This window comes from Danio aesculapii, chromosome 9 (assembly GCF_903798145.1).
Source record: "Danio aesculapii chromosome 9, fDanAes4.1, whole genome shotgun sequence".
Lineage (NCBI taxonomy): Eukaryota > Metazoa > Chordata > Actinopteri > Cypriniformes > Danionidae > Danio > Danio aesculapii.
Window position 1 is genome coordinate 33,150,011 of NC_079443.1, and position 25,193 is coordinate 33,175,203.

The 25,193-nt window shown below is 35.9% G+C and overlaps 2 protein-coding genes across 12 annotated transcripts in view; both read left to right on the top strand.

Moving 5' to 3' along the window:
- Positions 1–125: 125 nt before the first annotated feature.
- Positions 126–1,284, top strand: cfap97d2 (CFAP97 domain containing 2). Its single transcript, XM_056464631.1, has 5 exons — positions 126–240; positions 482–562; positions 664–782; positions 870–1,051; positions 1,193–1,284. Exons 1-5 carry the CDS (start codon positions 145–147, stop codon positions 1,249–1,251), a joined length of 537 nt encoding a protein of 178 aa, XP_056320606.1. The 5' UTR covers positions 126–144; the 3' UTR covers positions 1,252–1,284.
- A 3,955-nt stretch (positions 1,285–5,239) lies between these two features.
- pikfyve (phosphoinositide kinase, FYVE finger containing) overlaps positions 5,240–25,193 on the top strand; it is a 30,853-nt gene continuing 10,899 nt past the window's right edge. Inside the window, exons 1-23 of one of the 11 annotated variants that reach the window (XM_056465474.1) lie at positions 5,240–5,368; positions 9,054–9,244; positions 10,156–10,203; positions 10,392–10,550; positions 11,111–11,122; positions 11,908–12,017; positions 13,099–13,270; positions 14,611–14,818; positions 16,975–17,001; positions 17,165–17,248; positions 17,341–17,479; positions 17,555–17,712; positions 18,042–18,153; positions 18,377–18,524; positions 19,060–19,278; positions 21,440–21,502; positions 21,946–22,075; positions 22,368–22,548; positions 22,628–22,702; positions 22,781–22,888; positions 22,980–23,120; positions 23,239–23,365; positions 23,875–25,118. In XM_056465474.1, the coding sequence (XP_056321449.1) occupies positions 9,064–9,244; positions 10,156–10,203; positions 10,392–10,550; positions 11,111–11,122; positions 11,908–12,017; positions 13,099–13,270; positions 14,611–14,818; positions 16,975–17,001; positions 17,165–17,248; positions 17,341–17,479; positions 17,555–17,712; positions 18,042–18,153; positions 18,377–18,524; positions 19,060–19,278; positions 21,440–21,502; positions 21,946–22,075; positions 22,368–22,548; positions 22,628–22,702; positions 22,781–22,888; positions 22,980–23,120; positions 23,239–23,365; positions 23,875–25,118 (3,846 nt within the window). In that variant the 5' untranslated portion in view covers positions 5,240–5,368; positions 9,054–9,063. The remainder of the gene's footprint in view (positions 5,369–9,053; positions 9,245–10,155; positions 10,204–10,391; positions 10,551–11,110; positions 11,123–11,907; positions 12,018–13,098; positions 13,271–14,610; positions 14,819–16,974; positions 17,002–17,164; positions 17,249–17,340; positions 17,480–17,554; positions 17,713–18,041; positions 18,154–18,376; positions 18,525–19,059; positions 19,279–21,439; positions 21,503–21,945; positions 22,076–22,367; positions 22,549–22,627; positions 22,703–22,780; positions 22,889–22,979; positions 23,121–23,238; positions 23,366–23,874; positions 25,119–25,193) is intronic. The other 10 variants (XM_056465479.1, XM_056465477.1, XM_056465481.1 and 7 more) reach the window with 10 other exon arrangements.

Here is a 25,193-nt window from a genome sequence, read left to right on the forward strand (position 1 = left end):
TGTAGACTAGCAAAGCTGTACTTTCTTTCTGAATGGCTGCCATGGCAACAAGCACATGACTGTCTCAAAACTCAAGCTGAACTCATATCTCTGTTCATTGTGACTTCTGGTGCAGGTGGATTTAGGCTACAGTAAGGACAAGTAATGCAACATCAAGCCTACCAACCCGTTCTGCCATGTGTTAACAAATATCTGCAATACCGATGGGACAAAAACTGCTATGAGATGCACAGGGACAAGGTAAAATCCCTAATGTCTGACTTTGTTTTATTATTTTTATTAATTACTTTATTCAGTTTTTTGGACACATGTATCACAGGCGATGTGTTTTTGGGTTATTTTTTGTGAGGGATATGTATTATTAATCAAATGCATTAAATTTAAATACACTGACAGAGTTTTTACAGCTTTTTAAATGTGTTTAGGTTTTAGTTTTAATCGAAAATTCCATAAACTGTTAACATATTGATAATAATTCAAGGTTAAATCTGCAAAACCCACAATCAACACAACTCCACCGAAAACCTACAGCCATCTACTTGTCAAGTTGAAGAAAAGCCAGGTAGGATTGCTGATCGACCACCAGATGTCGACATTTACACTGTATACTTTTTCAAAATTTGAATTATTTATAGATTTCAGTCTCTCGTCTTTCATAAACAGCTTGAAGAGGAACGGGTTTCCAAAATCAAAAGAGAAAACGAAATGCTTCTAGATAAAATGTCCCATATAATGCAGACCAACGGAGGCGTTGACTGCAAAAATATTTATGTAAAGAAAAGGTATACATGCAACAATATATATTTTTATATAATTAACTTATAATTAGTTTATAATATTTTTTTGCACGTTTATGTTTTTTGTTTCAGTCTTGGCTCAGAAAAAAAGACAGCTGGAATTGCTCCACATCACCAGAGAGAATCAGCGCATCCTCCAGCGTTTAGCGACCTGCAGGCCGCGTTACAGCGCTCAGGTGTGGCAGGAGCAGTGGCTCAGACACCTGGAGCTCATGGAGGCTATAGGCAGATATCCGCGATTCTTCAGCGCACAGGTGAGTAGATTAGAACTAAAATCTTTCCCATTTTGTCCCCATGTTACTCATTTTATACATGTTAATTTATTTATGCACCTTCGTAATTATAATTATGCATACACTGACTGGAGTTTTTGCCCATATTCTGCGTTATTAAAGGGGTCCCACTTGCCACCTCTTTGAACAGACTGCAAGACGATGGATCAATGGTCTGTTAACATGGGGAATGAAAGGAAGAAGTTTGAAGATGAGAAGGCAAAATATGAACATATGTTACATCTGAAAATGCTGTCTAATTGATTTGATTCGTAAACATGCTTTATGTATTTATAGTATGTAGTATGTATTTAAATTCTAGAAACAATATGATGGACTATTGATTTGGTTAATAAAATCTAAATCTTAACCACTAGGTGTCACTGTATTCTGCAAATTAATCTTTTGAGTTAATTTGAGATTAAAGGAATACTTCATCCAAAAATGAACATTTACTCACTATTTACTAACCCTCAAAATGTTATAAACCTTTATGAGATTCTTCTGTTGAACACAAAAAAAGACATTTTAAAGAAAACTGAAACTGGTGACCATTGACACCCATATATGAAAATATATTTTATGGAAGTTTCTGCGTTTCTGCTTCATTCAAAATATCTTCTTTTGAATGGTTTGGACCAAGTAAATGGTGAGTAAATGATTAAAGAAGTATACATTTCACACTGGATGAAAGATCATCATCTTCAGCTTAACCTCACGAAAACGGAAATGCTTGAAGTTTCGGTCAACTCGACTCTACACCATAACTTTTCAATCCAGATAGATGGGGCAACCATTACTGCATCCAAAATGGTAAAAAGCCTAGGAGTAGCGATTGATGACCAACTAAACTTCTCTGACCACATTTCTAGAACTGCTTGCAGTCTTGCAGATTCGCACTCTATAACATCAGAAAGGTCCGAACCTTCCTATCTGAACATGCAGCTCAACTCATTGTTCAAGCTCTTGTTCTCTCCAAACTGGATTATTGCAACTCTCTACTAGCCGGGCTACCAGCTAATTCTATCAAACCTCTTCAGCTGCTTCAGAATGCACCAACACGAGTGGTCTTTGATGAACCCAAAAGAGCACATGTCACTCCGCTACTCACCCGTTTGCACTGGCTGCCAGTTGCTGCTCGCATCAAATTCAAAGCTCTGATGTTTGCTTACAAAGCGACCTCTGGCTTTGCTCCTTCGTATCTGCTCTCACTTCTGCAGATTTATGTACCCTCCAGAAAGTTGCGTTCTGTGAATGAGCATCGCCTCGTGGTTCCATCCCTAAGAGGGAAGAAATCACTTTCCCGAACTCTCGCATTCAATCTGCCCAGTTGGTGGAATGAACTCCCTAACTACATCAGAACAGCAGAGTCACTTGCTGTCTTCAAGAAACGACTAAAAACGCAACTGTTTAGTCTCCACTTTCCTTCCTAATCTGTAACTGCCTCTCTGGCTATACCACTAACTGTACTCTCTCAAAAACAAAAATGACATTACTAATGCTTTGCTTCTTAGACTTTACACACCTGAAACTTGCCTATAGCACTTTATTCCCTGCTACTCTTATAGTTGTGTAAATTGCTTCCTTGTCCTCATTTGTAAGTCGCTTTGGATAAAAGCATCTGCTAAATGACTAAATGTAAATGTATTCCTTTAACAAATAATTTCTAATTTCTATTTGGCATCTTATATTATTGTAACTACATAATTTGTTTATAATTGGCTAAAATGGGATAAACAAGTTGTTAAAGCATCTTAACAATACATAAAATAATTACAGCTGTTGTATTTCCTTTTATTTAGAATGTTTTCTATTTGATTACATTTTTAAAGCAAAAAAAAATTGTTCAAATTTGTCAGGCATAGCCAAGAACAAGATTGAAGTAAAGTGAGAGGGGTCTGGATGCAGATCTGGTGCAGTGCAATCTGAGCTGCATCCAATGTTTTTTAATAGGCTCACCTAACCTAACCCCACCCCTAACCCTACCCCTCACAGTGACATCACTCACTCTATTGAGTGCATTGTGTCTGACATTGCATCGTTGAGAGATGCAATCTTAGCTTGCATCAAAAAGGCTGCATCCAGAAACTATTGGGTAAAGTTGGTTTTAGATTGGATTCGCACATTCATTTAGTGACAAATTGTGACATGCCCCCTATATTGTTTACCATGGTAGTTAGAATATTTGGTCTAAAATAATATGTAATATGACTTCAAAACAAAATTAGCACTATCTATTTGACTCATTGGCTGCTAATATGATTTCACTACTTAGCATTTCCAAAGAATACTTTTCTAAAATTATATTATTCAGGAGGTAGTCTGAATGTGCAAATATAAAACCAATTTTACCTCAATAAAAACAAGAACCATTTGTAGAGTAGGCTAATTGTAATTTTACATATTTCCACCACTATCCTTTAAAACCCTGTTGCCTATTTATCCATTGCCATTTGTCAACAAGAAGATTTTTAACCATTTTAGCTATGATCAATTATTCTTTTAGAGCATACATAATAAGTATCAGAAGGTTCAGGGTTATATGGGCTACACATATGTGTTTTGCTGAATTCATTTATAACAATATTTCACCAATACTGTGGATTTAATTTTCTTAAAAGTTTAAGTTTAAACATTAAAGAAGACACTTTACTTGCAGTCAATATTATTTGCATGTATATTACCTAAGGCCGCACAATATCGGAAAAATCTGACATTGCGATATTTTGTTTTTCAGCGATACATATTGTGATATGAATACAACTTCACCAGATGGCTTGAATAGCTCTATTTGGGGGAAAAATCTTGGATTTAGATTGATTGGGGTGGTTTTGTAAGGGTGTGAATCATTTATAAAATTATTAAACAAATTGCAAGCAAGAAGAATTAGAATAAGTCAAAGAAAAAAGTCAAATAAACAGTGCTTTGTGGTTTTTGGAGGGTCAAACTGTATTCAGGTACAGAAATTGAATAAAAAATATATAAATAACACTGTAGTTTTCATTGTAATAAAAATTAATTGTATTAAATCTTCATTAAAGTTACAAATATTGTAGATTTTTGTGGTTGATTGCATTAAATTCTTTAAAACACAAGCAAATGATAAAGATTCACTGTTATGATTATACTTTGCAATGACTCCACAAATCTCATGTATTCTTAATTGTTGTGCTGATCAACTATAATCCCTCAACATTGCATATCCTGTGATGTGACTATTGCAGACACACACATTCAGGGGCGGATTTAAGCTATAAGCAAGATAAGCAGCCGCTTAGGAAATCTGAGGGCCCCCAAATTAATACTTAAAAGTATAAAGTATATCTATAAATTATATATAGTATAATTTTCCATAATATTTTGTATGATGAGTGTCTAAAAAAATAAATGTTTAATGTTTATTACATCTGCGCAGATGTATCCCCCACCCTCAATCAAGAAGTCCAGCAGTCAAATTAGGTAAAGATTTAGTTTTAAAAACAAAATAGTTTATATATAATCTTAAGTTGTGAATTCATTTTAAGAAAAGAAATCATTTAAAAAGTTTTAGAAGATGCCTTACATGCTGTTATTATTATTTTGCATTAAGACAAAATGTAGAAAAGGAGTAATTGAGTGATATAAGAAAAGAAAAAACAGCAAAATAAATCAATTAAAAATAAATTTAAGGACAAAAGGTGCATTTTAGAACTTTTGGGCCCCATGGGTGGAATTGCTTAGGGCCCCAAAATCACTAAATCCGCCCCTGCACACATTGCAATGTCGATGCTGAAACGATATATTGCGCTGCCCCAATATTATGTACATTTATTCAGATACAGACTTTACAGTGATCTACACACTTGTCCTGAACAAATTCTAAATCTAAACAAAACCATAAAACTAATAAATATGACTGAATTAAGTATATGACAGTTATAATTTAACAATCATTTAAAACATGGAATTTAGACATTTTATAAACACTTTCATGTGAAATATATTCTTTAAAAACTTCTAAATCGTACTTCAAAAACTTAAATGTCATACAAATGTTAAATATAATACATAAAAATGAAAACCTGAAATGGAAATACATTTATTTCTCGTTTCATATCGATTAACTATGCCTGACTTCTGCGATCACGAGAAGGGATGAAAACACTGCTCGAGCTCTCTGTTATCGACCAAGCGGGTCTGATCAAGTGAACATCACAAGGGTGGAATTAACCGAAAATGTCTTTTGGTTAAGTGCACAAAGGATCAATGACATCTCTCTGAACGACTGACATAGACATGGTGTAAAAAGCGACGGCACAGGTACGTCTAACATTCATGGTATGCACTGATACGTTGTATTTAGTTCAGATAGCTAACGTTAGCTTTGCTAACTTTACTGGGCCCTTTGATGGATGAAACAGGATACTTGACATGTTTTTGGAAAAAGTCGCGGATATTAAATCTATTATGTTTGTACGTAGTATCTAAGAGAACAAAGCAGAATGTTTCTAAATGATTAATAATAGCTCTATTCCATTAAATGAATGAGACACTCCCGGATGAAACAGTCTACAGCATCACTCCGTAAATGTGACATACCTCAATATGTATTTGCTCTGTAGAATTCTGTCATGTGTTAGTAATGTTCATTTTGAAATAATATTTGCTTGTTTGTCGTTTTCACATCCACTTCACGCATGATCTGTTTAGAGTTTGCTAGAATAATAGCATAACATAACTCTTGCTGTAGTGTTCACCGTGGTAAAGTACAGATAGGGTTACCCTTTGGTGACAGTTATATAATTATCTTTACATATATATATATATAATAAATGCTAGCGTGGATCGAACTTAAGTGTCCTACTATGGTGAAGGCTTATGTTCTCATAGTTAATAACGTAGCGAGACAGTTCGCGAGTATCCTTACCTGATTGGCCAGTGAACAGACGTTGACATGTTAGCGTAAGTTAGGTGGCCAGTTAAAAAAGCAGGAGGGTTGGTCAGGAGTAAGGGTTAAGTTAGATGATTGGACAATCGTACCGGCGATATCTTCATAAACGAATTGATATTCATGAGCAGTCCTTCGCCTTAGTACATTTCTAAAGGAATCACATGACATTATATTTTCCTTTTCGGACTTTTTCTATCATTCCTTTATCCTCTATCCACATCACTTGGTCAGTTATAGTTACTCTAAGTTTCTGATCCCGTTTCTGAGGTAGTGAATAATAGACGAAAAATACTGTATTCGTTGGTTATTACTTGGTTGTATCAGTGATATTACTAACAGAGATCAGGACACATTATTTAGGAATCATATAAATCTTAATGGAGTGTTTGAACTTGCATCACATTGTCCAGAAGTCATAAGGGCAACTTCTCCTACAGCTTGCCTTGTGATCTTATTATGAAATGCTTTTTAGCAGTCATCAATCTTGTGCAGTGAGGTTGTATAGTTACATATTTCACAAGACTGACTTCCCCGTGAAATCTTGGAGCCACATTAAAATCCCTATTATTTTAATGGAACCATATTTTGCATTCAAAATAAGCATTGTAAAATAATATTAAATGATCTTTAATATGTTTTGAATTACAGACATCTAAACGTTTTTGGAGAGGGCACAACATTTCGCACAACTTCATTTTGATCCTCCTTTACTATCTCTTATCGTTCAATGGTTTTAATCACATTTGTGTTTGTTTAGTTCTTTAGCAAAAAAGAAAAAAGAGATGTCTTTCTGAATACAAATGGTTAGATTTTCCCAATGAGATTATACAACACTATATTTCTGGTGAAAATCATATAAGAAATATACATTTCAATATAAATATACATGTGCCAGAATGTTATAACTTTCATTAGCAAGATGTTTGAACACACCACACCCACACACTAAAGCTCTAAATATTGTCTTGTTCACACCATACTTTATTCATTCATTCATTCATTTTCTTTTCGCTTAGTCCCTTTATTAATCTGGAGTCACCACAGCGGAGTGAACCGGCAACTTATCTAGCATATGTTTTACGCAGCTCATGCCCTTCCAGCTGCAACCCATCACTGGGAAACATCCATACACAATCATTCACACACATGCACTACGGACAATTTAGCTTAGCCTATACCGCATGTCTTTGCACTTGTGGGGGAAACCGGAGCACCCGGAGGAAACCCACATGAACACAGGGAGAACATGCGAACTCTACACAGAAATGCCAACTGACCCAGCCGATGCTCGAGGCCCTTCTTGCTGTGGGGAGGTTGTGCTACCCACTGTGCCACCGTGACGCCCACCATACTTTAATTACTTTTATTATAATGGAATTAGTGAAGTTAAAAGTGAAGTGAGCCTTGTCAATTATGGTTTTACCCACAGCCTAAACATTGTTTCTGCATGCCAATAAATTGTCAGCAATCAAATATAATGAGCAATTCTATACAAATTTCAAGCTTGCCATGAAGAAAAATAACGTTTCACCAAAACAGCGAAACCTTTTCTACATTTTTTGTGCAAGCAAGTATTTTACAATACTTTAAAAATACTCAAAAATGTCACTGTCGGTGTTGTCAAACTATTAGATTTGATTTACCAAAGTGGCAAGTGGCAATTTCTCATCTGACATATCCATAACTGAGAGATATCACATCCATAATGAAGCTTTTTCCTCCTAAATACAAAAATGTAAAATAAAAATAAATCATTTCGTTCTATGGTCAGCCAACTCTTATGATTTTGATTAGCGTTATTTCTTTTGGGTTGTGTAGTTAATTTTTTGATTTATTTTCATTTTTTTAAGGGGTATTCACCTTTATTGATAGGCCAGTGGAGATTAGAGATAGGAAAGTGTGGGGAGGAGAGATAAGGGAAGGATTGGCAAAGAACCTCAAGGCGGGAATCGAACTCGTGTCTCCGTTAGCACTCGGTGCTGTGTCGACGCACTGACCACTAGGCTATTGGTGTCGACTGGGTTGTGCAGTTTAATTGACAGGATTTCTAGAAAGTATGTTGTGTACTGTAAACTGACAGACTTTTTTTTGTCACATCTATAACACATCTTTATTTTCCTCAATTAAAATCTAAAAATATTTTTACAGATTGATATTTTTTGATCCCATAACTCTGTGGTTAGTTGTTTTGAAAAATATAAACAGATGTTTCAATATTATGTTAACATATACTGTCTATGTGAATTTATGTTTTGAATCCTTACTGCAAATGTCACATCCATAACGCTGGAATTACTCTAATCCAGGGTTTCTGTGGGTTAATTTAAGACTTTTTAAGACATTTTTAAGACCATTATGAATTAAATTTTAGAATCATAAATGGCTAAACACTAAGGAATTCTTTAAATGGCCCAAATGGAAAAGATTTTTCGTTTGCCCTATCAAAAAAGTTATTATAATTTAATACATTTAATAATACAATAGTACGTTAATTAATAAAAAGTTAAAATATTTGAATTTTTCTTAGCTAAATATTTAGCATATTGTGTAAAAACAAGCAAGCTGTACTTGCATCCATACACTTTTTTTACATTATTTATCTTTAAAATAATAAAAAAAAGAACAAATGTTTTAAAAGTTATAATAAACTAAATGTATACACAACCATCTGTCCAGGTTTGTATCCTCAGCAGTAAATACATGGAGAACTTTTAAACAAATGTTATTGTAAGCAAAATAATTAAACCATTATGGTAAATTGTTAAAAATGAGCTTTTTAAATAAAAAGTTTTAAGTTTTATTAAGATGGATTGTTGAAGATTGGATGGGTGTTGGCTACATTGGCTAGCACTACATGAACAAAGGAAAATTAAGGCCTGTTTAAAAAAAATTCAAGACCTACAGCACAATATTTCAGTAAATGTAAAACTTTTAAGGCCTAAAATTGTGATTTTGAGATTTAAGACTATTTAAGACCCCGCGGATACCCTGTAATCCAATGTAGATTTTTTAAACGGGTGTATTTTGTAATGATTTGGTTTTGATTGTCCGCAGGGGCAGTGACATGGCTGCCGATGACAAGGCTTCCTCCTCGTCCTCTGTGATGGACTGGAGTTCGGAGCCGCCTCCTTCGCCCACCAGTCCATCCCATCTGACACACTTCAAACCCCTGACCCCCGAGCAGGATGAACCACCCCTGCGCTCCGCCTACAGCTCCTTCGTCAGCCTATTCCGCTTCAACAAAGGTGAAACAATCCTTTCACGGCCGAAATCAACATATTCGTCTGCATTTCACCTGATTCCTTTAATTTAATTTATTGAATTTTTAAAGATTAAAATGTTCACTGTTTTCATGGTCATCACCCTCTATAATACTGCATAATGAAATAATGTGACGGTAGCCCCCAATAACAGATCGCGACAGCACTTATTTGGATGCATTGTTTTGTGTATTGACGATTGACAGTTTAGTTGTACACACCAAACCACAAATTTCAGGCATCATATATTTTTAGCATTTTTTTTAAATGTAATGTTCCAGTGTTATGTTGTGATTTTAGATAGTGTGTCTGAGTGAATCTGCCTTAAAGGGAATTCCAGAAATGGAGAGCAGGGAGTTGTATTGAAGAGTCATGTGACAGTGCTTGAGATGTGCCTAGAACACTGTGCCCATTCATTTCACTTTTATGCAGACGTCCTTTACTCTTGAGTTTTTTTCGTTTCTTATGTGTAGTGTCAACAGAACATTGAAAGGAATAGATGATCTCTATTAGAGTAGAAGTTCACTATAAAACACGGTGAGAAAAGTTTAGTGTGAGGAAATGATCTGCTCTAAGAAGCGAAACTCTTATGAAAAAGGAAGTAAGTGAGTGTAGTTGGTTTAACAAAAGTTCAGAAGATAATTTTTTTTGCTAATGTATTTTATAACGAAGTTGCATTTGTGTTGGACATTCAATTATATTGTTTGGCCTATATATTGAAATTGAAAATGTACAACAGAGAAGTGTCAGGAATTCAAATTTAATTTCTTCTTGATGTATTCAATTATTCTCGATGTATTGATTTACAGATGATAATCCTTACAGTCTAAAATTCTTAATCTTAAGTACTTTTTCTAGTGATGAACTCTCTAATCTCTCCCTTTCATTCCTTTTAGAAAAAACAGGTGCAAACATTGCACCAGCAAAAAAGCTTGCTAAGCTTGGTAAGTCTAGCTTTTGTACGGGAATAAAACTGTAGTAAGTATTAATGAATGGGGGAAAGGATGATGAAAAGATGAAATGTCAACACAATGCAAATTCTTAGTTTAAATCAGCCAGACACCTCAAACATTGGACCTCTTTTACCTTTTTCCTGAGACGTTGCTTTTTTTCTGTGGTTTGAATTGGTCAGAGGAAGGACGGCCTCCTTCAGTGACGGAGAAAAGTCAATCGGCCTCATCATCACCGCAGGGGCCGCGCCGCAACTGGTCTAGTCCCTCTCATTCAATACATGGCTCTGAAACGCACAGGAAACATCCAGAACTCCTCAGAAGAACATCAGCTGCTTCAGGTACCTTGTACACAATTGTTTTATGGGCTGTCCAAAAGGATCTTTAAGTTTTTGCACTGCATTCTTTGATTTTAGGATGAAATATGAAATCTGTTGAGTATACCAAAATCATTAGTTTTTCCGTAGAGAAACACGATCGTTGTGAATTTCTCAACACACAGTCTTGCTAGATTTAGAAAGGGCAGTCCTATCAGTTCCTTTTTGATTGATGACTCTTCACTGCAGCCTGGTTTTCACTGAGTTTATCAGTGAAGATAATGGTGATTCGAAGTCTAGACTCTGTCCTCGTATTCTCTATAGCAATCTCATGGACATTTACTGAGTGAAGATTCAGGCGGTTCAGGAATTTGATTACAATTCTTATTTAGAGTTAATACTCTACAATTATTGTGATTCATCACTTCTTTTTTGGATGCAATGATGATATTTTTGATATTTAGCTTCACAGAACACGTTTAGCTGTATATTTTGTTTAGTTGTCTGTTTCATTCAACGGCGATAAATGATTAGATTTGGAGAAATCCTTTAGGCTAAAGTTGTATGTTCTTCTTTGTTCACAGCGGAGTGGGAAGGTGAGAATTCTTTGTTTTATTTCATGTGTGAAGTCAGTTTCATAAAGCCTTGTTATTAATAATTTGCTTGAATCCATCAGTTTTGAGTTAAAGTTTGTGTGTATACTGCATGAAAATCTTTTTATTAGCATTTTGTCTTGTTTTGATGAATATTGTAAATAAGAGACATTTAAATTAGAAACCACTATGCTCAGACTTGTTTTAGAGAGTAATTCCTTAATTTTGTTTACCACACTGACCAACAGCTTTTTCTGATAAACCTCACAAAATGTACACTTAGTTATTTATTATTAAGTTTTTTTTATTTTGTAATTTTTGTAAAAAATGAAAAAAATAACTACATTTGGTAAGTCCAGGTAAACTTGTTATTCTGAAAATAAAAAATCTTAGAATCTTACTCTCAAATAAATTTCTCATTTTACCAGTGTTTAGACAAATTACTGTAAAACATGATTTTACTGTAAAAAATGATTTTCGCAGCGCATAGTTTTAAATGATCCATATTTGTTGCATGTAAAAGAGTGTGCTGAACAGACTGCCTGAAGGTTTTTTGTTTACTCCACATTTTTGCTTCTGAACTTTAGTCACTGGTCTTAGTAATTTCATGTGCTTCCTTTCATTCATAGTCTGTTTATGAGATTCATAATCCCACAAAAGAATCCTTTGCTGATTTAAAGTGGCTGACATGTTTTGGTTTTGAATGAGCATGTGGTGTTTTCACCTGCTCATTGTGGTTTAAAATATAGGCTTAACATTTTATTTTGTACTTTTCCTTGTGTTTATAGAGGGTCGACGGAAATCAGAAGCTCCTCTGGGAAGCCACGATCCCAGAACAGCTGTCCAGCTTCGCACAGCCCTCAAGAGGCTCAAAGAGATTATGGAAGGGAAAAGTCAGGTATTGATTTTCTGTGAACTCATTTGGAAAATCACCACAGATTGCAAACTTGCTCATGAATTTTGAAATTTCATTGATCATTTGATTATATAAGAGGTCATTGTCCTATTAAAAACTTCTTTAAAGTTTCAGAACTCAAAAATTCCTTATTAATCTAAAAAACAGCTTAGACACAGCGCAACATTAGGGACAATGTATTAGATAGATTCAGTAAGATGTTTTGTTTGTTTGCTTTATTTTACTGCTGAATTGTTTTTAAAGGGATGGTTCACCCAAAAATGAAAATTCTGTCATCATTTACTCACCCTTTACTTGTTTTAATCTTTTCTGAGTTTCTTTCTTTTACTAAACACTAAAAGAAGATATTTTGAAAAAACGTTGGTAACATTTAATGCCATGGTATTTGTTTTTCCTTCTATGGAAGTCAATGGTTTCAGCATTTTTTTCAAAATACCTTCTTTTGTGTTATACTGACAAATGAAACTCATGGAGGATTAAAACCACTTGAGTGTAAGTAGTGGGTTAATACATTTTTTGGGTGAACTATCCCTTTAACCTAGACACAATTGAACACAGCCATTTTCCAAGTCTGAAAACAAGAGGATAAATTACTTAATCATACTGACATGTTGCTGTACCTGATCCGACTGTTACCAAAATTACCCATGTTGTTTAAAGCATACGTCACAGCAGCATCCATCTATTATTGTAATATTCACAGCTATTAGTATCCAATCATAGCAGTGAGTGTTTCCTACCAAGTCTTTAATGTTGTACACCTATTTCTTTTTATATGTATGTATGTTTTTAATTATATTTATGTAAAACCCTTAAACGATTGTTGTAAAAAAATAGACCTCAAATAAGTTAATGCAATTAAAAAATGCAGTTAATTTCTATGTGTTAACGATTAGCGTATTCCATGGTATATAGCATATAAAACATTTCACAAAATCCCATGTTCATGCTAGTCATAGTTTTTTGTTTTTTATATAAACGACTCAAATGTGAATGGAAACCAGACAGCAGTGGTGTCTTTTTTATGTTACAGTTAGATATAATTGTTGGCATTCTGTTGTAGGACAGTGACCTGAAACAGTACTGGATGCCAGATAGCCAGTGTAAGGAGTGCTATGACTGTAATGAGAAATTCACAACCTTCCGACGCCGTCACCATTGTCGACTATGTGGACAAATATTCTGCAGCCGATGCTGCAACCAGGAAATCCCTGGCAAGTTCATGGGCTACACGGGTGAGTGTTGTTGAAGTGATGCTGTGGGGAGCGAGGGTCTCTTTCTGATCGCCATCTCTTTAAAGAGGCTTTCAAAAAAGAAGACAAGCATCTGTATCAGATTAAGAGTAAGACCACCTTCAGCATGCTGCGTGTGTTTGCAGTGCGGTGGTTTGACCTGTTTGACTTTTGATTTAATGGGTTGTAGTGGGACTTTTGAATTTTGTGAACTAACCGCTGTGATTCTGAGGAAGGTAAGAATTTGGATCTGTGCTTTTTAACTACTTAGGAGGAACCTGTACTTTTATAATAATAATAATAATGTTATTAAACTTTATTTTATATAACACCTTTAAAAGTAGCATCTCAAAGCACTTTCAATACATGTGAAAAGTATATAGCTAAAAAAGACACACAAAGATAAATACATAAAAACTAGTCCATAAAAGCAAAGCCAAGATAATAAATAAAAATTTATAAAATCATACAAATTTCCCTAAAATAGTAAGCTTTAATCAACTATTTAAAAACACTCAGGGATTCTGCATTTCTAATCTCAGAGGGCAGAGAATTCCACTTTTAGGTGCCAATGAGAAAAATGCCAGATCATCTATAAATTTTAGCCAAATTGACTGAACAGTTAAAAAAAAACATACGAAGAGCATAAAGCTTGGGATTAAAACCTCAGACAAATATTGATGTGTTAGACCCTTTAAAGACAAATTTTAAAAACAATATGAAAACTGACAAGAAGCCAGTGCAGTTTTCCACACTAGGTGTAATGTGCTCTCTAGCACTGGCCCTATTTTGAACTTTAGAAGCTGAATTTGCTTATTTTCTTAACATTTCAAGATTTTTTTAAAAGATATTTTATGTTGTAAAAGTGAACTGTTCAGAATTAAACATTGAGTCAGATTGATTTTTTTAAAATCTTACTTAAGTTGTTCATATATTCAAGTTGGTTTTGTACCCCAAACATTTAACCACAGATTTTTGTCAGGGTACACTAGTCCTTGTGTGTTCAAATAGGGTCCAAAACAGTGTTTCAGGGTGGTCGGTGGTAAATTTCATAGGAAAATTATTATTATTATTATTAAATGTAAATTATTAAATGTATATGTAGTTAAATCATATTTAAACAATTAATTAACTAAATATTCTTTTAATTGTACAAACTTTAAACATTTTTGATATTATTTCACTCTTTCTTTTGACAGCCCCAAGAAATAGTCCCAAGCCTGTAATTTCTAAAACTGTAAAGCTAAATTTTGTTTTAAGAATGTAATGAGAACCTCATTGTTATCCGTGATGTTATCTGACATCTCAAATCTGTTTCTTTTGGCTCCCTCCCCATACTGCAGGTGATTTAAGGGCTTGTACATACTGTCGTAAGATAGCATTAAGCTATGCTCACTCAACGGACTCAAGCTCCATTGGAGAAGATCTCAGTGCTTTGTCGGACTCACCTTGCTCTGTCTGTGTTCTGGAGCCCACTGAACCACGCACACCTGTAGGAGGTCGCAAAGCCAGCCGCAATATCTTCCTGGAAGAGGACTTGGCCTGGCAAAGGTGAAAATGCAAAATCAGAAATGCATGGGGCACAAAGGGCTTTTCCATTGTTCCTGCTCACTTTATCTTTTCCTTATGGTGTTTCTTATTAACTCTGCTTTCTTACCATAAACATTGCTCTTTCTGTTTATCTCTTTCACATGAGGATTGTGAGAGGATGACCCTCCAAAGTCAAGTCTCTGCTTTTCTTCTACATCTCATCTAAACCTAAAACGCAAATGACAATTGACAAAGTCCTAATCTGGACTAAATACAATACGATAGATACAATACACTATTTATTTATAAAGTACATTTAAAAACAACCAAAGTTAAACACTGCTGTACATAGTGATAAAAGATCAGAAATAAAGAATAAAAGTAAACGAGACTATCAGATTAATCAATAAAAGCATCAGTAATATAATCAATGATCAGGAATCATTAAAAGCAAGAGAAAATACATAGGTCTTTAAAGCAAACTTAAAAACAGAAATAGAGGGGATTGTCTAATATGAAGCCGTAGCTGGATATGAAGCTATATTTATTGGGTATCCTGTCATAAAATATGAGCTACTGACTCATACTTGCGGGTGCCAGAGAGTAGTCTAGCAGCTGCATTTTTCACTAGCTGCAGATGGAAGTGAGAAGACTGAGAAATGCCATAATAGAGAGAGTTACAGTAATCCAGATGAGTAAATGAAGTAAACAATTCATAAGAAAATAATTAATACATTATATTATCCTAAGTAAGAAAATAGAGCCTTTGTTTTCAGTTCATTCAGTTTCAGTTCAGATGCTTTGTTTAATTTCATACAGAAATGGGTTGTATGCCCAGCTTTTAGTGTTTGCTTTTAGTGTTTTTCAGCCATTGATAAACCTCCGGTGAAAGGTTTATGTTACTATTTTTAATTTCATAAGGCTCCTTTTACAGCATTGATGCTGTAATGCAAGTAAAATACAATCAGTTAAATAGACTTAAACATTCATTTAGTTGTTCATGTGTAAAATGTGATGAAAGGCCATGTAAACGCAAGCCCCGTCAGTAGTAACAGGCTAGTGCAAAAAACTCCATTGAAAATACAGTAAAATAAATTTCCAATTTAAAGACATGGCACAGAAAAATGGAATTTAATGCAGCGCTTCTTATCCGGTCTGATACTCACTTTATATCGTATATATCAATCAGGCGGTGAAGATCCCTGATTTTTAAGAAATCAGATCTTAAACGTCTTAAAGTCCATTTGCATATACCTAGGCATGGTCATGGGCCGGTATAAGATTCTGATGGTATGATAACCTTGGATAAAAACATCACGGTTTCACAGTATTGTGGTTACGGCTCTAAAATATATTCTTTTTAAATGTCTGGGTAAAAAACAAAAACTTTTTCCCCTTTGAAAACATTTAAAATATTTTGTAACAGTAAACATGTCCAGCTAAATAATTCAAATGAATTATTGACTTGTGCTGTCTTCATTAGTTCCAAAAACACAGATTTCTTTACTTTCTTTTACTTTTCTGCTGGCGATACTGTTGTCCTAAAAAAAACTAAAAAAACACGTAAATAAAAAATCGTACACATACCTTAGGAAAATTTTGACAGTTTAAAAACCTTCACTTTTCCAAACCTTGAAAACGGTGATGTCCTTACATGGGACATCACCGTTTTCACCGGAAGTAGTAGGTCATCCGGGTACTTCTCGCCTACAGTTTTTTTATTTCTATATACTGTTTTTAGCATACTATATAGTACAGATTTATGCAATTTCCGCTGCATCCATTGTGTTCAAAGCAGAAATAAGTTCTTGTTTTTTACAGGGTGGACACAAACATTTCAATTCATAAAATACCAAGTTCAGATAAAGTTCTAAGCATTATCTAGCTTTTGCTGTAGTCAATGTTTAATCTTTATGGATCATGTTACTTCCAATCCCCGACTGCTTTTTGATCTAATGGGACATCATTCCGTTTATTTTTTTGTTGCATTCATGAGGGAATTTCCATCTGACATAACAAATTACAGTAAAGAAATAAAACCTAGTCACAGGACTATTATGATGCAATTAACTTCAACTCCTTCTGCTTGCCTTTACTCAGTCAGCTGGCTCTTTCTTCTCATGTGTTGTGGATCTGTCTCAATGTTCATCTTTTCTTCTTTCTCTCTCCACGCATAGAAAAAATTCCATTGGGATGAGGAAGAAGTGAGTTTTAGTGTTACTTTTTGTTTTGCATGACCTCCTAGTGAAGACATGCTGCTGTTCTTGAGTGTGGCTGTTTCATGCTTGAGTATGAGCATTTTAGCTGGAGCTTTTCAAGGGGAAATGATTAAGCTGTTGCTGAGGTTATTTGTTTGTGATCTGCTAGTCATCAGGAATCTCAGAACAGCGGTCTCAATTCCAGACTAACAGTGGTCCAAGAGGATATTGGAAAGTCACCAGCCAGGAGGAGGTGATTATGTTATATTTTCGATTTCTTTTTTACTCATTCTTCCCTTTATAGCCTATAAATACAATCCATTGCAATTTTTTTTTTCCAATAAGGTCAGCTAGTGTGACCAATTTGTCTTTGGACCGTTCTGGCTCATCCATGGTTCCTGCCTATGAGAGTTCGGTTAGCCCACAGAACAGCCGAGCTCTACCCAAGACGGACCACAGCGAAGAAGAGCGAAAGATCCTTCTAGTATGAAATGTTCCCTCTTCTCAAATATTTCCTTGATTTTTGAATTGTAATTTATAATAGCTGATTATTTTGCAGGATTCTTTTCAACTTAAAGATATATGGAAGAAGATTTGCCACAACACTACTGGGATGGAGTTTCAGGACCATCGGTACTGGCTGCGCACTTACCCTAACTGCATTGTGGGTAAAGAGTTGGTCAACTGGCTCTTGAGAAATGGCACTATTTCCACTAGGTAAGAATCACCGAAATTGGATTTGTAAGAATCACCAAAATCTGTCCGGTTCCCCCACAGTCCAAAGACATGCGGTATATAGGTGAATTGAATAAGCTAAATTGGCCGTAGTGTATGTGCGTGAATAACAATGTATGGGTGTTTCCCAGTGCTGGATTGTGGCTGGAAGGGCATCCGCTGCGTAATAGCATATGCTGATTAATAAAGGGACTAAGCCGAAAAGAAAATGAATGAATGAACAACCTCAAGTGTGGTTAGATATTGAAATATGAATTTGACAGCATTTACAGCCTTTTTTGTGTATTGTTTATTTTGTTATTCTGATACAGGGCTCAGGCCATAGCTATAGGACAGGCTTTGGTAGATGGCCGCTGGCTTGACTGTGTAACCCATCATGATCAGATCTTCCGTGATGAGTATGCCCTTTATCGCCCCCTCCAGGTAAGAATAAATATTCCATGGGTTGTTTGAATATGTGCCCATTGTTGTTATGTCAAATCCATTGTTTAATTATATGACTTTAATGTAGCAGTACTTACTGAGTAACATGCTATCTGAAAATCATCACTTTTATCATGCTAATATGTCTATATAAGCACTATATAAATAAAACAGTACTGGTTTGATTTCAGCAGTCACCATCATGTGTTTTGTTGACTTTTAGAGCACAGAGTTCTCCGAAACTCCTTCTCCAGACAGTGACAGTGTTAATTCTCTGGAGGGACACTCCGAACCTTCATGGTTTAAAGACATCAAGTTTGATGACAGTGACACTGAGCAGCTAGCAGATGAAAATGACTATGTCACACCAAGTAAGCATCCCATGACTAGGGCCAGACAGAATATGCGGACATTTTTTGCTATTTCTGCGCAGAATTTTGTAAAAGAACTGCTGATTTATGTGGAATGAATTTTGGGAGTATCATAACTAAAAACTTAAAATATTAAATAAAAATAATACTACTTTTTAAACGTTTACAATTATTTATTTATTTAATGTTTACAATGCAAATCCAATTAGATCCACTTATTTGGCAAACAAAGCAAGTCTCTCATATCTACTAAAATACAGAAAATATTACTTTAATAACTGTATTGTAAATAAATCATATGAACATTTTCATATTAGTCAATAATATTACTGAAAATAATAAAAAATTGAATAAATATACATTTACAGACATTTACACAAGTAAATAAATAGACTCAATGAAGGGATAAAAATCTGTGGATTTCTGCACGCACAGATTCCGTGTGGGCCTACCCATGACTGAACGTAGCAGTCCTGTAGCAGTCAGTTCATCTTGCCCTTACCAACTTGGTGTGTCTATTCTCTCAATTTTCCAGGCTCGTCCAGCCCCAGCAAAAGAACATCCGTCAGCAGTTTCCACTCTGCAGTGGACAGTGACTCGGCCGCCTCTATCAGTCTAAACATGGAGCAGGACAACGTCAATTTTCACATCAAGAAGCAGGCCAAGTACCCCCATGTGCCTCCCTACCCAGCGGAGCAAAAAAGTATGGAGCCCCATGACCCGTTCACCCCAGAAACCGACATCCATGCACCAAGTGAGGAGAGGCGGAGAGGCCCATTGGCCATCCTGGTTTGCCTCTATCTGCTTCAAAAGCAGCACTAACTCACTGGCTCTGTTCCAAACCCTACATAGGCAGCTACATTGTAAGAGAAAATCCAAATAGCAAAGAATTGTCACTGGTAACACAGTGACTTTTTTTTCAATTTTTTAAGTTTATTTTGTTGAATCATATATGAATAAGGCAGTCATGCTCAAATGTAGACTACAACAAGAGCAATGGGGAATATGCACAGCTAGTGTTTTTCAGCCAATGATAAACTTCCGGTGAATGTTTAATGTGACTATTTTCAATTTCATAATGTTTCTTTTACAGCATAGATGTTGTAATGTCATTAAAATACATTCAGTTCAATAGATTTAACAGGGTGTCCACAAAGTCTTAAAAAGTCCTAAAATGTCGTAAATTTCAAAAACTTTTAGGGCTTAAAAAGTCTTAAATTCACAGAAATATTGGGTTGTAGGTCTTTATTTTAACAGGTCTTAATTTTCCTATGTCTAGGTTAAGCTGCCCTATAGGGCTGACACATAATCACCAATAATCTATCTTAAAACTATATTGCAAAGAGATACAATTCACAACAGCTGTTAAACATTTTACAGCAAACTCTCCAAATTAAATTCCCTAATCAGAGAAAGAAAACTAAAGTAGGACATCCCTTTACATGATCTTCCATTAATACAAATACTATTTACGAAAGTAACCAGCCCATTCAAAAAATCCTTAATGTTTAGCTCTGTATAAGTCAAAGATTTTATTCATAATGGTCTTAAAAAGTCTTAAATGTGACCCAGAAAAGCCGACAGAAACCCTGCTTAAGCATTCATTTAGTTGTTCAAGTGTAAAACAAGATGAAAGATTGTGTCGGAAAACTCCATTGAAAATGCTGGGGTAAATAAATTGTCATTTTTTATAGACATGGCAAGGGAAAATGGAATTTAATTCAGTGCTTCTTGTCCGGTCTGAGACCCGCTTTATATCGTATATCAATCAGGAAGAGAAGATTACTGATTTTTAAAGAAATCAGACCTTAAAGTGGCCATTTTTATCATGAAAAGACTGAAGCCCTGGGGCTGGCTGGCTGAAAATTAAAAGTCTGTGTGCATATACACCATTGTACGAATAAGGAGATTTTGTTAGTAAATTCTGGACCAGTTTGATATAGGCAAAAACTCCAAATGAACTGGGCGGTATTACAATTCATAAAGGGAGAGGTTTTGCCTGAAAAGCCTTGATGTCTTAATATTTGACTGGGCACATATGTTAGGTATCACAGTTAAGAACCAAAGCTTGACTATTCATCTTAAAATATTGTATGTATTGTATGTATTGCATTGTATTGCATATGTATTGTAAGTATTGCAAGAATGCCTTTCAGATGACACCTTAACTGTATTATACATTATTAAGTGTATATAATTTACCAGGCAAAATGGTAATGATGACCATCAGAGCAAACCTATCAATCCATCTTACTGGATGATGCATAAACACATTAACAGGTGCACCCTGACATGAGGACAGTTGTAATCCCATTTAACACATTTTGGGTTCACTCAAATTCTTAATAGGTGCTAAATAAAAAAGCATACACCATTCGCCTTAGATTGAGGCATCTTAGTAGATTTTGCATAACTTCACTACTTTATTTTTAGAGCAGGCTTTATATCAGGTGCATGCTGGTGTTTAAACTCTGTCTTTTTAGGAAGCTCACTAGGGTTTGAAACAGAGCCATTGTCTTGCTGATTTGAGACTCACCACTCAATAATATTCCAAAACTATCATTAACAATTGAAGTAACAGCTCCAACTATAGCATGCAGTCCAGCATGTCTAATTTATTCCTACTCAGCCTCACATGATTTCCCTTCCCATCATTTCATATTAATACATTTCCAGTTTGTCATACTACCTCTAAAGCATGGCTTGTGGCTACGTCACACACGTTCCTCACAGTTACAAAGCAGCAGCCCTTGACTTCCACTTCCTTAAAAGAATATTGAACTCATTTTCATATAGTTAGACTGTGGCATGGCTTTTTGGCAACATTTACTCTTCTAAATTCATAGCGTCCATTTTCTATTCGATGTCTGCACATGACTGTCCTGTCTCACATGCGCTCTCTCTGTCTACATCAGTGGAAGTCTTGCTCTCCGAAGATGGAGGTCAGCATATATCCATCAGTGATGCATTCATTAAAGGTAAGTGCTTACTTTGTTATAGTTTGTTAAAATATTTTCATTTGAATTGCGAATATGAATCTGAAGTGTAAACACAAATGTAGTATGATTAAAAAGTACCTAAAGATAAATGATTATAAAGAATAATAGGAATATGTGATTGAGGTGTTGTGGGAACCATTTGATCATGAAGTCTCTCAAACATTCCTTGCATGTACTATGGAAGTGCAACAAAAACCATGACATGAAACTCCACCTAATTATCCTCATAAACTGACTGCTTAAAAGGCTTAAGACCTGCACCGCAGCATTAAAGAAAAGTATTGTTGTGCGTTTTAATCAGAAACATCTACTGTATTTTCCTTGTAATTTAATACATCCTTGATGAGTTTCATTTTCTTTCATAAACAGTGTATTTGAACTATTATCTTACTGTACCTATGCTGATGACTTCTTCATTGTAGAGTCTCTGTTCAACCGGAGGGTTGAGGAGAAAGCTAAAGAAATGCTCTTCACTCCTCTTGGCTGGCATCACAGCTCTCTGGACCAGCTGCGGGAAGAGAATGGGGAAAAGAAAGCGATGGAGCGCTTGCTGTAAGACTTTTAATGAATAACTTGTGTTTAGGTTGGCTACATCTATTCATTTACAGTTAGAAGCAGCAAAGAAAGTGTTGTAGAACAATTCAGTAATGATATTAGTATTTGAATCACGTGTTTTAATTACATGTCTGCTTAATAAGTTCATTGGTATACTTTTACAAACATCTGAAATACTCTAAATATAATCTAGTGTTAAAGTATGATTATAAAAGCATTACATATAAAGTAGGTGTAAATGATTTCAGGAGATTTCAGTAGTACATGATGATTAATGCTTCCTCCTTAGGTCAGCTAATCACAGCCACATGATGGCGCTGCTGCAGCAGCTGCTGTACAGTGAATCATTGTCTCTGTCGTGGCGTGACATCATTGTACCTGTGGTGAGGCAGGTGGTGCAGACAGTGCGACCGGATGTGCGCAGCTGTGACGATGACATGGACATCCGTCAGTTTGTCCACATCAAGAAGGTAAAGACAGCAGTGGAAGCAAAACCGATGAATCACGTTTATTAGACACATTTATTATATCTTGGACTGTGTTCTATAGATTCCAGGAGGAAAGAAGTTTGACTCTGCTGTAGTGAATGGCTTTGTTTGCACAAAGAATATCGCACACAAAAAGGTTTGTATTGATTGAACGTTATGCCACAAAGGAGGTCAGGGGATATTTGTGCTAATGGTGCTGGGACTTTCTCATCAGATGAACTCTTACATCAAAAACCCCAAGATTCTTCTACTCAAATGCTCCATTGAGTATCTATATAGAGAGGAGACCAAGTTTACTTGCATTGACCCAATTGTTTTACAGGTAACTTCCATTAACCCTTACATATTTGTAATTTTTACTAATATTTTCTAATATCTTAGAAATAGTTTAATTTACAATTTGCTGTTTTCAGGAGCGTGAGTTTCTTAAGAACTATGTTCAGAGGATTGTTGATGTCCGACCAAACCTAGTGCTGGTGGAGAAGACTGTATCGCGAATTGCTCAGGACATGCTACTAGAGCATGGCATTGCCATTGTGATTAATGTCAAACCTGTAAGTATCGTTTCACTATTTTAAAGCATTCTCTACATATTTGAACATTTATAATGCTGTAGTCAGAGTTGTTAAGTGTTATTCTGGCCTTAAAAAAATCTCTCTTTAATCACCACAGCAAGTACTGGACCGTGTGAGTCGAATGACTCAGGGAGATTTAGTCATTTCAATGGATCAGCTTCTTACAAAACCTCGTCTGGGTACCTGCCACAAGTTTTATTTGCATTCCTTCCAGCTACCAAATAGTGAGTCTTTATTTTGTATCTATGACACCAATTTACACATTTTTTCTTTTTTTTTTTACATTTTTCTGAAAAGCTGTGCAATTTAGGGATGCTATTAGTCAGCTCTAGTCATTGTGCAAGCTTTTAAAGGTATTTTTACATGCACATTTCTTTCATTTAACATGTAAGACTGATCATTTAATTTAATAACTATACTCTTTAAATGACTTGAATATTAATATCTATTTTCTTCTCACTGTACATTGATGTTACGATGGCTAAATTCAATTCTCAAAAAGAAAGTTTACCCAGATGGTGTATAATATCTGAAAACGTATTGATTTATAAAATGCAAGTCACTGGCTACTGGAATTTTGAGACTGAAAAAAACAATAAGCTACATTCAGAGCAATTGAAAGCCATTTTTGATGTTTAAGGTACTGTCCCTTTAGGGAGAGTTATGCTATTATGGAACTGATATGATTTCCTTCAAATTAACTTTATTTGTCATTGATCCTTTCTGTTAACAGATGAAGTGAAAACCCTGATGTTTTTTGAGGGCTGTCCTCCTCAGCTGGGCTGCACTATCAAGCTCCGCGGAGCCTCCGAGTATGAGCTGGCACGGGTGAAAGAGATCATCATTTTTATGGTGTGTGTGGCATACCACTCACAGCTAGAGATCTCTTTCCTCATGGATGAGTTCGCTATGCCTCCCAGTCTGGCTGAGAGTTCTTCTTTTCCATGTCTGCTGGAAAGCACCACTTTACGGGAAGAAGATGAAACTGGTGGGGAACGGGAGAGCCAAGACAATGATGGGTCTACACTGGGAGATGATAATCTCACACTTGTTTCAGGAGATGACTTTGAGACAGGATTTACATCCGCTATCAAAGCCCACAGTCGAGAGCCTTCCACCTCTGAATCTTCTTATAAAGATGGAGAAAGCCCCAGAATAAATAAAAATGCTTCAATTACTTCCTTCTCTGGAGGGGAGGAAGAAAACATAAAGACCTCCACACCACTCTCCTCCTTCTCTTCCACCCTTCCTCAGCCGATGTCACCACCTTTCCTGATATCAGACGTGAAAGATATGTCACAGGAAGTGGCCAAGGGGTCAGGCGAGGGGGAGAAGAACAAAGATCTGGAGGAGACTCTGGTCCGTCAAGACAGCATAAGCTCTGAGACCTCGCTTCCCCCAACACGGCTCTTCAGAGACCCCCTACAGGATGACACAGGCCTGTTTGTGACAGAGCATGTAGCGTCTTCAGATGACCGCCTCAAATCCATCTCCGCTTTATTCAAACAGGAGCTAAAAGACATTATACTGTGCATTTCACCCTTTATTACCTTTCGAGAGCCGTTCTTGCTTACGCCGGCTGGACTGCGGTGTCCTAGCCGGGATTATTTCCCTGAACAGGTTTACCTGTCACCTCTGCTGAATAAGGACTCAAAAGAACTGGATGGACGCCGCAAGAGGCAGCTGCTGAAAGAGTCCAGCCCGAGTTCTGGCAGTCTGACCAATGGTTCTGTTTCACACCAGAGAGCCATCCAGATCTTGCCCTGTCACAAACTCACTAGTGCCCGAATATCAGAACAGGTAGGCTGCAGTCAGCAGCTGGCACGCATGTTGGCTGACTACCGTGCACAAGGAGGACGTATCCGGCAAAGAGAGGGAACTCAATTTCGTGAAGCCCCTCCCCCAAAGGCGCCAATAAAGGCAGATAGTGAAGAAGATAAGGGTGCAGGAGCGATCGACATGACCTGGTCTACTAAGGTGAGGCTTTCATCTGTGCTAATATGCTTATTTGTGACTTACACATCACACCTGTCCTCAGATCTTTACACTGGC

Coding starts and splice junctions, on each gene's coding strand:
- cfap97d2 (XM_056464631.1), top strand. CDS start 145: ATGCAACATCAAGCCTACCAACCCGTTCTGCCATGTGTTAACAAATAT. Junction 783..869: donor AATATTTATGTAAAGAAAAG/GTATACATGCAA, acceptor TTTTTGTTTCAG/TCTTGGCTCAGAAAAAAAGA. Junction 1,052..1,192: donor CGCGATTCTTCAGCGCACAG/GTGAGTAGATTA, acceptor GCGTTATTAAAG/GGGTCCCACTTGCCACCTCT.